A 14,037-nucleotide genomic window follows, 5' to 3' on the forward strand; every position below is an offset into this window, starting at 1 on the left:
TTTTTTTTTTTTTTTTTTTTTTTTTTTTTTTTTTTTTTTTTTTTTTTTTTTTTTTTTTTTTGATTTTTGAGACAGGGTTTCTCCGTAGCTTTTGGTTCCTGTCCTGGAACTAGCTCTGTAGACCAGGCTGGCCTCTGCCTTCTGAGTGCTGGGATTAAAGGCATGAGCCACCACCGCTGGGCTCTGCTTAATGTTTTAATGTTTCCCCTCCCCCAACTCATCTCAGTATCCTTTCATCCATTCCACTCATCTTCCTGGTTTCTCTGTCTCAAAAATGAAAAACAACAAAAAGTGAGAATTAAAAGACAGAAACTGAAAAAAAACAAAACAAAACACTAAATATCTCTACAAATCAACAAACATAAAACTCCAACATTAATAAAACAAAAAACAAATGAAAAACAAAACAAAACAAAAACCCTACAGAGCATGGAATTTGTTTTGTTTTGGCCATCGTCTCCTGGGTCTGTATTCTGTCTTGGAGTATGATAGATTTATTCATTGACACTCTATTGGAAACAAATGGTTTTGTCTTTCCCAGGTATTGATTACAAATAGATTCTAGGTTAAGGATGGGATTTTGTGTCCACTTTTTATTTGCAGTGCAGTGACTCTGTAGTTTGAATCTGTGCAGGTCTTGCCATGTTGTCATCGTCTCTCAGAATTCACATGTGTGTCAGTTATCTTGTGTCTCTAATTTACTGTTTCCTTGGAGTTATTTACCATCTCCAGCTCTTAAATCTTACTACCTCTTCTTCTTCATAGATACTTAAACCTTGAAGTTAGGGGTTTTGTAATAACATTCCTACTTAGGACTGAGTATCCAAAGTCTCTTACTCTCTGCACATTGTACTGTGTGGTTCTCTTTATTAAAACCATATACTGCAAGATGCAGCTTCTCTGATGAGAGCAGAGTGATGATCTGCTATATGGAATAGCAATATCTCATTAAGAGTTATTGGTCTATGACCTGTCAAGTCTCCGCCTTTTTATTGGCTTTTTAGCAGGACAGTGTATTGGTTCCTCTGCTCATGGAGTGGACATTAAATTTAAGCAAAACATGGTTGGTTACTTCTATAACATTTGTGCCACCATGCAAACTTACTGCCTAGTTGTATACTCTGTTTATTTGGATATTTATTTTATCTTCTTTCTCTATTTAATCAGTCTTATAGAAACATGATAGTACTGTTAATTTTTAATGATCTGCTGTTATTTTATTATTTGATTATATTTTTCTTCTGCTCTCTTGAATAGTTTATCTAATTTCAACCTTAATCTATTTTTGTTGGATTGTTATTTAAGTCTGAGGCTTTTTCTTTAGTTTTTTCTTGTGCTAAAAATTACTTTATGTGTGTTTTTGTTTTTTCAATTGTTAAATTTCAGCATGATTTCTTCTCTCTCTCTCTCTCTCTCTCTCTCTCTATATATATATATATATATATATATATATATATATATATTCTTTTCTCATATATTACATCCTGACCACAGTTTCTATTCCATCCCTTCACCCCAGTCTCTCTCCTCCCATCATCCCTCTGCCTCACTCCATGCCCTTTTTTATCCCCTCAGAGAAGAGCAGGCCTCCCAGGAACATCAACCAAACAAGCTATAATAAGACCAAGTGCATACCATTACATCAAGACTGGACAAAGCAGCCCAGTAGGAGGGAAAGGGCCTCAAAGTAGGCAAAAGAGTCAGAGATAGCTCCCTCTCCCACCATTAGGAGTCTCATAAGAACACCAAGCTACTCAGTTATAATATATATGTATATATACATACATATATACATACATACACAGAAGACTTAGGTCAGACCCCTATAGGCTCCCTGATCTCTGAGAGCCCTCATGAGTCCTAACCCATTGATTTTGTGGGCCATATTCTCATAGTGTCCCTGACCTCTCTGGTTCCTCAGATCGTTCCTCCTCACTGTCAGGACTCGCAGCCTCCTCCTAATGTTTGCTGTGGGACTCTGCACCTACTCCCATCAGTTGCTGGGTGAACATGCTGGTCTTTTTGATGACAGTTTTGCTAGGTTCTGATCCTAGGACTCTCTGCAGGTAGGACAAATTGTTCATAGAAGGCTTTGTGGCTGGGTTAGTAACTCAGTCCTTCCTCTTGAGGCATTGCCTGGTTACAGAAATGACTCGTTCAGGCTCCATGTCCCCCATTGCTAGGTGTCTTTGTTAGTGTTACTCTAGTAGATTCAATGGAGTTTTCATTGTGCTAGGTTCAACCTCAATTCCAGTTGTTTCACTCAATATTTTCTCCCTCTCCTCCCTATCCAATCCCTGCTCTTCCCAAGCACTTTCATCCCCAGCCCTCCTGTGGAATCTATTCTATTTCCCCTTCCCAGGGAGATCCTTGCATCTCCCTTTAAGTCCTTCTTGTTACTTAGATTCTCTTGGTCTGTGGAGCATGACTATCTTTTACTTTACTGTTAATATCTACTTATAAGTGTGTACAAACCATGATTGTCTCTCTGGGTCTGAGTTATCTCATTCAAAATGATATTTTTCTGCTTCTATTCATTTGCCTGAAAATTTCATGGTATCATTATTTTTAACTCTTGGGTAATACTCCATTGTGTAAATGTGCCACATTTTAAAAGATCCATTCTTTGGTTGAGGGACATCTAGGTTGTTGCCAGGTTCTTGCTGTTATGAATAAAACTGCTATAAACATAGTTGAGCAAGTGTCTTTATGGTAAGATTGAGCAATCTAGGAGTGGTTCATCTGGGTATTGAGGTAAATTAATGCCTAGTTTTCTGAGAAACAACTATAGTGATTTCCAAAGTGGCTGTACGAGTCTGCACTCCCACCAGCAGTGGAGGAGTGTACCCTTTGCTCCACATCCTCAGCAGCATGAGCTGTCATTTGTGTTTTTGAACTTAGCCATTCTGACAAGCATAAGATGCCATCTCAAATTCATTTTTGCTCTTGAGTTGCCAACAACTTTAAAAAATTTCCAAATCAGGTACTATATAGACTTTGTGTTGAAATTTTCCTTTGGCTAAATATACAATGTTTGAATATTTCAAAGACATTTGAGAAAATCATGTGTTCTGTATTTTTGCAAGTACCTTAAACATATTATCTATGAGGTCACACTATTACTTTAATTCAAATCTTTTGTAGCAGTCTTCATTATTTTGTCTGTTTGACTTTTCAAAAATTAAAAGGGATGTGTAGAAATCTTTCACTCTGATGTTAGGTTATTAACATCTGTAGATTTTAACATTCTTTACATATTTGGTGTGGCTTTCAATAAGTGCATAAATGCTTATAATTAGTTTTTTATTCACTTTTTTATGTAGTCACTCGTTTTTTTTTTATCAGTTATTGTCTTTGTTAGGGTTTACTATTGCTGTAAAGAGATACCATGACAACTCTTATAAAGAAAATATTTAAATTTAGGAGGCTCACAGTTCAGAGGGTCAGTCAATTATCATCATGGTGGGGAGCATGGTAGCATGCAGGCAGATATGGTGCTGAAGCTGAAAGTCCTTACATCTTAACTCAGAGGCAACAGGAAGTTGACACACTTCCTCCACCAAGACCACACCTCCTGATAGTATCACTCTCTAGAGGTTATGAGACCAATTCCATTCAATGTACCGCAATCATATACTTCTTTATTGGGACAAATAATTAACAGCCACAGTTAAAGGAAATAAAGTTAAGTTTTAGTGCACAGTTTAGGGGCACAGTTCATCAAAGTGGGGTGTCATGGCACTAGCAGCTTGAAGAAGCTGGCTATAGTATATTTTCAGTCACAGTTACGTGCAGTTAAGACCCTAACTAATGCTATCACCCACAATTACAAGGGGTTTCCGACTTCAGTTATCATACGTTTCACACAGATGATGTCCAGAGGTTCACCTTCAAGGTGATTCTAGGTCCTGTTCAGTTGACCACCAATACTAACCATCATAGTCATCAATAAAGTTGCTAATTTGAAAGCCCGCTTTCTCTGATATTAGTATAACTATGTCAGTTCCCTTACAGTTATAATCTGCTGGTGTATCTGACTTCATTTTTTTTTCTGTTCAATTTGTGTATCTTTTACTAGCTGTCTCTTGGGAGCTACTTATATCTATTGATCATCTCTTAATCAGTTTAGATTTTAGATGGAGTGACTGTCTGACATTGATAATTATTATTCATATATGTGATGGCTGTTTTTGTTGCCAGTTTGACTACACTGGAAATTAACTAAGATCAGTGGCTAGGAACATGTATGAGGGATTTTTTTTTTCTTAACTAAATCATTTGAAGTAGAAGACCCTATTTTAATCTGGCTCTTTTGCGGAATGATACATCTTTAATGTAGATCTTTAAGGTGGGGAGATGCATCGTTAATCTGAGAAATGCATTCTTATGGAAGCCCATTAAAAAGACATGGGAAAGGGAAGCTCTTCCTCTTCACCTACCTGACCTTACTCTCACTACCGAGTCTACTTCTTCACTGGATTAGAGCCTACTTCTTTGAGATTCTGGCACATACCAAAGACCAGCTGCAATGTCCACCCTCATGGACTAAGCAACTGCTGGATTCTTGGACCTTCTGTTGGTATACAGCCATTGTTTGACTAGCTGGACCACGGCCTGTAAGCCATTCTAATAAACCCCATAAACACAGACACATACACACGCAGGCACACACACCATTCTGTAATTTCTGTTCCTCTAGAGAATTCTGAAAGCATATTCCCTTGTTCTAGAGAGGTGACTCAGAAGTTAAGAATACTGGCTGCTCATCCAGAGGCTTTAGATTCAATTCTCATTACCCATGTGGCATTCACAACTGTCTGGATTCCCAATCCCAGAAGATCTGATACCCTCTTCCGGCATCCACAGGCACTAGGCACTCATTTGGTGCCATATATACCTTAGGCAAAACATCTATGTGCATAAACAATTTTTAAAAATTGTATTCCCATAATAATTTCTAAGCACTTCCTTGCTACCCCAATTCACTCGGGCTGTGACTGTGAAGACTGGGACAATTTTTTTCTTGTCTTCGGTCTCAGTCTCTACCATCACCTTTTCCTTACATTCCACAATCACTTTTCTGAGATACTTGATCAATTTTATTTCCATCTTTGAAACACATCTTTAAATAGCTTTTCCTTTTAGGTACTTGCAGTAAATGTTTCTTGTAATTAACTCATTAAAAATTTAAATTATATATTATGATCATTATATTTTCTTTTTCCCAACTCCTCCCAGATCCTTCTTACTTCTCTAACAACCCAATTTTGATTTGATATTTTTGGAGGGGGCGTAAACTTAATGCTGTGTGCTTAGGAATATTATTATAATAGTTTCATATGCTCGTAGCCTCAAGGTTGAGATAAAAAGGTATGTATAATTATTTTCACTCATGTTTAAAAAACTCATTCACTTTTACTTTATACTTAATTCTTAGTTGTGTTATTGGCCATTTTTATAATCATTTATTTTTTCTCAAAATAGTCACTTTCCTTAGGTGTTTTGCTATTTTGACCTGTGAATACCCCCTAGCCCCTAAGAAATACTGAGTGCTTTGAAAGGCTCTATCACTTATGAAGGCTGGATCCAGATGTGACTAAAATCTAGATATCATACATCATAGTCACTCACTGCTCATCGCTGAGCAGCTTCTCAGAAATGTTCTTTCTCTACCAGAGAGTCACATCCTCTCACAAAGATGTATTCTTGGTCTCTTTAAATGGATTTTAAGATAAATTATTTATTTTTATTTGGTTTGGTAACAATATGTTCATTCACTGTCATGTCAATGTATTGCCTTGATGAGAAATCAGCCTGCCTTTTCTTCACAAGAATAAAAGCATCTTCACGAAGTACCTGTCCATTTGCTTGCCAACCCACAAAGACATGGGCCTTGTTACTGAAGTAATGCAAACCTCTGGCAAAGGTAGAAGCACATTAGCTTTGTAAGAGCTTTCCCATGGCTATGCAAGCATTCCGTGTTTACTACCGTTGCATTTGCACAAGTTTTTATGGAGAGAATTCTCCTTAGATGACCTGAAGTGTGTTACACACTTTGAAACTCAACTGTCTAATGATATTCAAAATGTGAATAACCATTTGCATGAAACAGAACAGTTCCTACAGCATAGTAGGGAAGGTACGGATTTAAGGCATAAATTAGACCATAGCCGAGTTCAGGGGATGACATAACCTAGCTAGAGTTTGGCAGGATTAGATTCATTGTCGCAACCCTGTTCTCTTTCTATGGGCTAATGCAGCGAGTACTATCTGAGCAGGTACTGTGGACCCGGTGGTTAGGAGCCTCTCTCTCCATTGTTACAGTACATGGACTAGAGATCCTTTTCTTCTTTAACATTTCTGCAATTTCCCAGTCTACATTGAAATCCATCTGAATTCAAGCTCTTCAGAGGCAAAGTGCCCTTTCCCGAGTTCCTTCCCCTCCACTCCCTGTCTTTTTGTTCAGCACGTCCACTATATTTCTCAAAGGCACAGTGGAAATGTACCCTTCAGGTGGAGACGCCTTGGTTCATAACAAACAAGTTACTCAAATGCGACCATGAGAATGTGTATGTTTAAAGCTCTGTTGAGATGATGCACACCTTGGGGAAATGGTCTGTATTGTGGAACACCTCCTAATTATATTTGCCAGAGAGTCACATGCATCATCTTTCTAATTTAGTCAACCTTTGTTTGTTTCTAAAAGAGTAAATTGGAAAAGAATAAGTGCTTAAATACTCCACATCTAAAATCTGTAAAATAAAAACACGTTTTAAAATAATGGGTTTGTAGGGTCAAGAGTGAAGCTCATGATAGAGCATGTATGTGTGTAACATGTTTCAGGCCCTGGGTTGGTCCTGAGCAGTGCGAAAATCAATTTAGGTGACTATAAGTAAAGTATAAGCTGGATAAATTAAAGATGAGGCTTTCTAATAAAGTTAACGATGAAGATAGCAGTATACTAAAATATATGCTGTAGAGACAAAAGCAGGCTAGAATGTACTTCTTGATAGGAACATAGATTTATGTATTAGGTCATTTAAACTTCATTTTGTAGTTGATTTTACTTAGAAATACGCATTTATTTAATACACTAAAACAACTTGTTCCCCTGAAAATTAATTTCAGCCTAAGTAATTTCTTCATGTCGATTGCAAAATTGATTTTTTAAATCTTGAAATAGTAACTCAGGTTGAACTGGAATTTCACAATAAGTAGAATGGAGAGTTATATTCTCTGCAATAATTTTGACATAGCTGTGTTTGATTATACACACACATATACATACACACACACACACACACACATATATATATATATATATATATATATATATATATATATATAAAATCATCCCCTATTACATATACATATATTTCCATAGGCCTTAAGGGAAAACAACTGCTTCTTATTCAACCTTTGCTTTACTGCCCAGAAATATAACAAAGATATTTAAAATAGAAATATTTTATTATTTTAAATCTTATGTTGTAAATGTAACTGTTCCCTGAAATATTGGATATTTACTTAATATTTGAATATTATTTAAATTGAATCTTTTTGCATGATCGATACGTACAGTTTGAGTAATGAAACAATATAATTTTGAATTGTATTTAAAGCACATTAGGTTTCTAAGAAATTGTACTCAAGAAGATCTGCAAGCTTTGCAGAGCTGACAGTTGGACAGAGCCTATGTTTAAAAGAGCAAACTAGTCTTAGTATGCTCTTGGTTACCAGGTGGGCTATTTATATCAATCTAGAACATTAGTGTACAGTGGGGAAAGTATGCCTTCAAGGATTCATAGTTTCCCATTTCATTAACAACCTAAAATCCCTCTTGATGGCCAGATTCTGAAATTACTGACAGCATTCTGAAGCTCCCCAAAATTTTGCCATTTTACTTCACTTGCAGTCTTCAAGAAACTTCCAGATTTGCCAAGAAGTGTACAGCTTTTTCAAAAAGATATTTTAATAGTATTAAGTTACAACCATGTCGTAATCCGGCTCAAGGCTCCATAGGTTTGTAAATATTCATCAGAATTTTCTTTCATGCATGAACTGATCTCTCTTTTTGTTGCAATCTAAATACTATTTTCAGCATATCTTATCCACATGAATTTCATAATGTATTTAAAAGTAATCTGTATCACAATTTCTAATTGTTGATAATGAAAACCCAGAGTCAGATATTAGGGGATGAAATCTGAAAGATCAGAGAAGCAGTGTAGCCAGCCCCTAGAAAGACCTGTCACCTCTACCAATGCTCAGACCAAAGGTGTGATCCTGTCCTCAGACTGCAACCTCAGACTGCAGACTGCAACTCAGAATGCAACTTAGACTGCATCTGTCTCCACCAAACTTCAGACTGCACTGAACTCCTGTCTCCTGCTGCCTATATTCCTCTCTGTCCAGCCATATCCCTTCCTGTCTCTACCTCTCTTGCTAGGATTAAAGGCCTGTGACTTTTGGGCGTTGGGATTAAAGGTGGCCTCTAGTGGCTTAGCTCTGCACTCTGATCTTTTAGGCAAGCTTTATTTGTTAAAACACAAACACAATATCACTACAGTAGTAAATGTATATTTTCTGTTTAAAACTAATTATTTCTATTGTCATGATCATTACAAAGTGATGACTTTAAAATGAGGAATTTAAGGTATACATAAATATATGTATGTCTATAGTGGCATTAATTAGTTGATCTTTTCTCTTTTTCCTTTAAGTTATCTGGTAGTATTTTGGATGTTTACCCTGATGAGCAGGGAATTTCTCCAGTTAACACAAATCTAATGAATGCTTCCTGTCCAAACATCTTGCCCATGAAAAAGGAAATTGCAGGTAATGCTGATTTTTAAAAAGTTTAGCCTTTTAACTTTTTATGAGTTGCATATATGTGAATGACATAGTGTCATGCTGAATAGTTTCTTAAAGTACGGTTAAAATAGTTAAAAGGGAGAGGTAAGTGTTGAGAGTAGATCTATCATTTCTTAATGTCACTAAACAATAGGTTGATATCATTCACATTTTAGTTGAATGGGTTTGGTATTTTAGGAGCTGCTCATATGCTCCTTTCAAACTTTAAAAGTTTGATTCCATCTTCTTGACCTAAGGATCCAGGAGAAGCTTAGCCAATTGTTGTGACTCAGAGTCTCTTATGAGTCACTCTGGAAACCATGCAGAGTACAGTCTGTGACGTGTGACTAGGCTAGACAATACATTCCAAAGCTGGTATTAGCCCGGGGTGTGAAAATGCTGTAAATTGACAAACAGTCTTGCTTTGTAACTGCGTGCACCTCTCCAGAAGGTCCTATAGACAGCACAATAGAAGTAGCTCTTAGAGCCACCAAGGACATTCCCTTAACATTCTATTGGTATCGTAATCCCAATGGATGCTGATAATGGTGAAGGAGCTACCCATGTTATGAAGACCATGGAGTCAGAATTATTTTGGACACTTTTCAGAGTCGATGGCCATCAAGTCCAGCCTGCAGCGAACTTTGTTATTTCCTGAGTGCTAAGATGTTTTTGACATGCACATCTGAGATATATAGCTAGTTTCAATTCCTTTGACGTAGCAATCATAAATATTTTGGATGACACAAAGTTAATTTCTGAATCTCAAAAATATAGAAATAATGATAGACATTACTGAATAGTTTAGCGTTTTCATGCAACATGCCTATAAAACCCTTCCATTGTTTATCAGGTAGCTGTTGTAATGTATTCAATTTTCCAGGTGAAGAGCCTGAGACCATAAGTCTGATAATTGACCACATGACTTTAAAATGAAAAGCTATAAAAACAGATAAGGTTTTTGCTTCTCCAGGTCTTCAAGACTTTGCCATTGTCTTTTACTGAATCATCTCCTGCCCTAAATTTCTTCATATGACATCAAGCATATTATTGCAGTATTCTAGAACAGGAAATCCTCTTTTCCTACCCAGTGTTTCTGAACATTGCAGGGAAAGGCTTCAGAGCAGAACTGAACTCTGTTTCAACTGTTTCTTTTGTTCAGAAACTGACACTAGAGCTTTGGCGAAAGAGAGACAGAAAAAGGACAACCACAACCTCAGTGAGTATGTTTTCTTTTTTCTTCAGACAAAATTAATACAAGAGGAAATACATGCAGAGTAAAGTTGTCTGTTGCTGTCGTACCATTGCTGCTTGAAATTGGATTATTGAAATTAATTGTCCATGCTTAGCAACTTGAGCTGATTTTAGACATGGAAACCTTGAGAACTTTTGAAAAAGTTTGGCATTTTCATGAAATGAGGCAAGCTGAACAGTCTCTTTACCCTCCTTTCTTGGGCAGGGAGTGCTTGACTGAGATGAGTGCATTTGGTTATATTTGAGCAGTGTTGTGATTCACCAGCTCATAGATTTAAAGAAGCAACTGGCTATAAAGTGTACTTCATGCTGTCAGAAACAAGTACACATTCTCATTTTTCAGTATCAACTTGCTCCTCCCTTTTTTTTATTGAAAAAAATTTCCACCTCCTCCCAGGCTCCAATTTCCCTCCCCCTCCCCCCAATCCTCTCCCCTTCCCTTTCTAGTCTGAAGAGCAGTCAGGGTTCCCTGCCCTGTGGGAAGTCCAAGGTCCTCCCCCATCCATCCAGGTCTAGGAAGGTGAGCATCCAAACAGGCTAGGCTCCCACAAAGCCAGTACATGCAATAGGATCAAAACCCAGTGCCATTGTCCTTGGCTTCTCATCAGCCCTCATTGTTCGCCATGTTCAGAGAGTCCGGTTTTATCCCATGCTTTTTTTCAGTCCCAGTCCAGCTGGCCTTGGTGAGCTCCCAGTAGATCAGCCCCACCGTCTCAGTGGGTGGGTGCACCCCTCGTGGTCCTGACTTCTTTGCTCATGTTCTCCCTCCTTCTGCTCCTCATTTGGACCTTGGGAGCTCAGTCCGGTGCTCCAATGTGGGTCTCTGTCTCTATCTCCATCCACCGCCAGATGAAGGTTCTATGGTGTTATGCAAGATATTCATCAGTATGGCTATAGGATAGGGCCATTCCAGGTTCCCTCTCCTCAGCTGCCCAAGGAACTAGCTGGAGATATCTCCCTGGACACCTGGGAATCTCTTTAGAGTGAAGTCTCTTGCCAACTCTAAAATGGCTCCCTTAATTAAGATATATTCTTTCCTGCTTTCATAACCACCCTTCCTTTATCCCAACCATCCCATTCCCCCAAGCTCTTCCCATCCTCCCCTTCTCACTTTTTTCTCCCCATTTCCCCTTGCCCCCATCCCACCCCACCCCCAAGATCCCAATTTTTGCCCGGCAATCTTTTCTACTTCCAGTATCCAGGAGGGTAACTATATGTTTTTCTTTGGGTTCACCTTCTTATTTAGCTTCTCTAGGATCACGAATTATAGGCTCAATGTCCTTTATTTATGGCTAGAAACCAATTATGAGTGAGTACATCCCATGTTCATCTTTTAGGGTCTGGGTTACCTCACTCAGGATAGTGTTTTCTATTTCCATCCATTTGCATGCAAAATTCGAGAAGTCATTGATTTTTTACCACTGAGTAGTACTCTAATATGTATATATTCCACACTTTCTTCATCCATTCTTCCATTGAAGGGCATCTAGGTTGTTTCCAGGCTCTGGCTATTACAAATAATGCTGCTATGAACATAGTTGAACAAATGCTTTTGTAATATGATAGGGCATCTCTTGGGTATATTCCTTTTCATTGATACATTAACTGAAAGGCATGGCTTATGTCATAATGTTGAATTCTTTGTGCCTTCTTTAGGTCATTTTGACTCAGATAACCAGTCATAGGACCTGGGGAAATGCAGCTGAGAGAGGTAGATTAGCAGCAAGGCCGGGGTTTACAGTGCTCAGTCTTGTCTTAAGAGATTCACTATTTCAAGGGACTTCCACTAATTGAGTGCGAAGCAGCTTTGTTCCAAGACACAAGTCTCAACAGAGAAAGAGTAGCAAGGAAAATGAAAGAGTAAAGCCGCAAGTCAAACCAGCAATTTTCTTATGTGCAATGGACTGAAATCCATTCTGTATGAACATGTGAAACCCTCCCCACTTCTTATTGCCTTCCCAGTTTTTCTTGAAACTGCCACATCAGACTGGTAACAGTTAACTGACAGTGAGCAGCGCTGGGCCTTGTTCCAACTCTTTTGACCCATAACCTTTGGGTTCCTTTAGTTCTCAAGGGCATTGCAGACAACTTTGATTTAGAATGTGAGGTAAGGGGGAGCATGAGTGGGCAGAGCTGATGATTGGTTCTATTAGTTACTATACTGGGGAGCCATAGGTCCCGTGAAGTTACTGCCCTTGTCTCTCCTTCTGTTCTCTATGTAGGCAGTTTATTTTTTTTAAAGAAAAAAAAACAGGCCTTTAATGGATAGTATTATTGGTGTCTGCTATTTGTCCTATCAAAGTGTTATGTAACTGGATTCTCATGCTAAGTCATTTCATTTTGTGGTAAATCAATGTTAAAAATTTAGTGCTGTGTATTTTATAGATGACAAATATAAAACAGTTAAAGCTACAGAACGTGAGAAGTCATTGCAAAACTACAAAGGAGGTTGCCTTTATCTGCTGCCTAAACATGTAAAAGTCAAAAATCAAATTTGAAAATGTTAAATCTTTATTAAAACCTGGAAAGCCAAGAGTGAATTGAAATTCTCAGGATCTCTGGGTTTGGTCTGGCAATATTGATGCAAGCCTTTAACTTGCAACATATTTCTTGTGTCTTTCTATTTTATGCTATCAGATTTGAACCTGAGTTACCACTCTGCTCCAAACATATGTAACCCTTTGATTATGCAGAGTTAAAGGTGGAAGCTCATTCCCTCAGGAGAGGAGAATTTAGGCCATAGCTTGTCCTGGGCCTGGAAATGAGCCTTGGAGTGAAAGAGGAAATTTCTTGTGCAAGTTAGTCAGAGTGCCATTCAATAGGATTCTCTTGGTCTTGGTCTTCCCTGGTGTCTGTGCGGCCAGAGAATGCAAAAGTAGTCTACTGAATGCCAGTAGAATGCCAGTGGATTTAGGGATTAGTCTTGACAGAATATGCCAAAATCGTAATGATTAGTGAAATTTTGCAATGTACAGATAACTTGTTTATTCAAGAGCAACTGAAGCTGTAATTGCTCATTTAAAATGTTATATACAGAATCTAAGAAGAAGAAAGTAGTTTTTGAAAGTACGCACAATGTGGAGCTAGGTAAAATACTTTGAACAAACTTAAAACTAATGTATTTTGAGATTGAATCATGAACTTGCTTCATTGGTGTTGCAGGTTTCATTGGTGATAGATAAAGTATGTGGACACAAAATTGTCTCGAGTTCTCTCTGAAAAGCATACATGTTTTTCTCTCAGTTTTACTTTTGTTTATTTATGTAGAAATATTTAGCTGCCCTGTAAGTCATGTACAAAGAACAATGGTTAGTGAAGAGGCAGTCAAGCTCAGTGATTGACTATACTCTGATTTGAATGTGTTGACCCCAAAGATGAAGCTCACTAATAGCCCCTGGCTTTGCAGAGAAGGATTTGGGAAGGCAAATGGTCTTTGTTAGTCACTTTCTTCTTCGCATGCAGCAGATCTCAGTTCTCAAGCAGGCACTATTTAGCTATTTTACAATGTTTTTGAAGTATACTTTTCTTTTTTTGTGGCCTTTTTTTTGCACAAATTTCCCTGAATACTTTATACATATAATCTACAGCAAAAATATTATATAGGACCAATATAGGAAACTCATTATATTGCCAACAGTGAATTGTTCCTATATACACAAAATTGCTATAAATAATGAATTTATAGTGTTGAAATAAGAGCGGCGGGGCTGCGTCCCCAACACCCCGGCCGCTTGGCTAGCTTATGCCCGAAATAACAACACACAAACTGTATTCATTTAAAGAACTGCTTGACCCATGAACTCTAGCCCTTACAGGCTAATTCTCGCACCTGGTCTAGCCCATTTCTAATGATGTTTGTAAGCACCCCAAGGTGCGCTTACCGGAAAGATTCTAGCCTAAGTCCATCGTGGGTTGCAGCTGCCTGGGAGA

General features: G+C 37.9%; 1 protein-coding gene across 2 annotated transcripts in view; it reads left to right on the top strand.

Annotated features, from left to right (window-relative positions):
• Window positions 1-14,037, top strand: part of Tfec (transcription factor EC) — a 74,300-nt gene that overhangs the window by 44,321 nt on the left and 15,942 nt on the right. For both annotated transcript variants that reach the window (XM_050145930.1, XM_050145931.1), the window contains 2 exons: window positions 8,724-8,838; window positions 10,016-10,072. In XM_050145930.1, the coding sequence (XP_050001887.1) occupies window positions 8,724-8,838; window positions 10,016-10,072 (172 nt within the window). The remainder of the gene's footprint in view (window positions 1-8,723; window positions 8,839-10,015; window positions 10,073-14,037) is intronic.

Source organism: Alexandromys fortis, unplaced genomic scaffold (assembly GCF_014885135.2).
Source record: "Alexandromys fortis isolate MF-2015 unplaced genomic scaffold, M_Fortis_MF-2015_v1.1 scaffold_34, whole genome shotgun sequence".
Classification (NCBI taxonomy): Eukaryota; Metazoa; Chordata; class Mammalia; order Rodentia; family Cricetidae; genus Alexandromys; species Alexandromys fortis.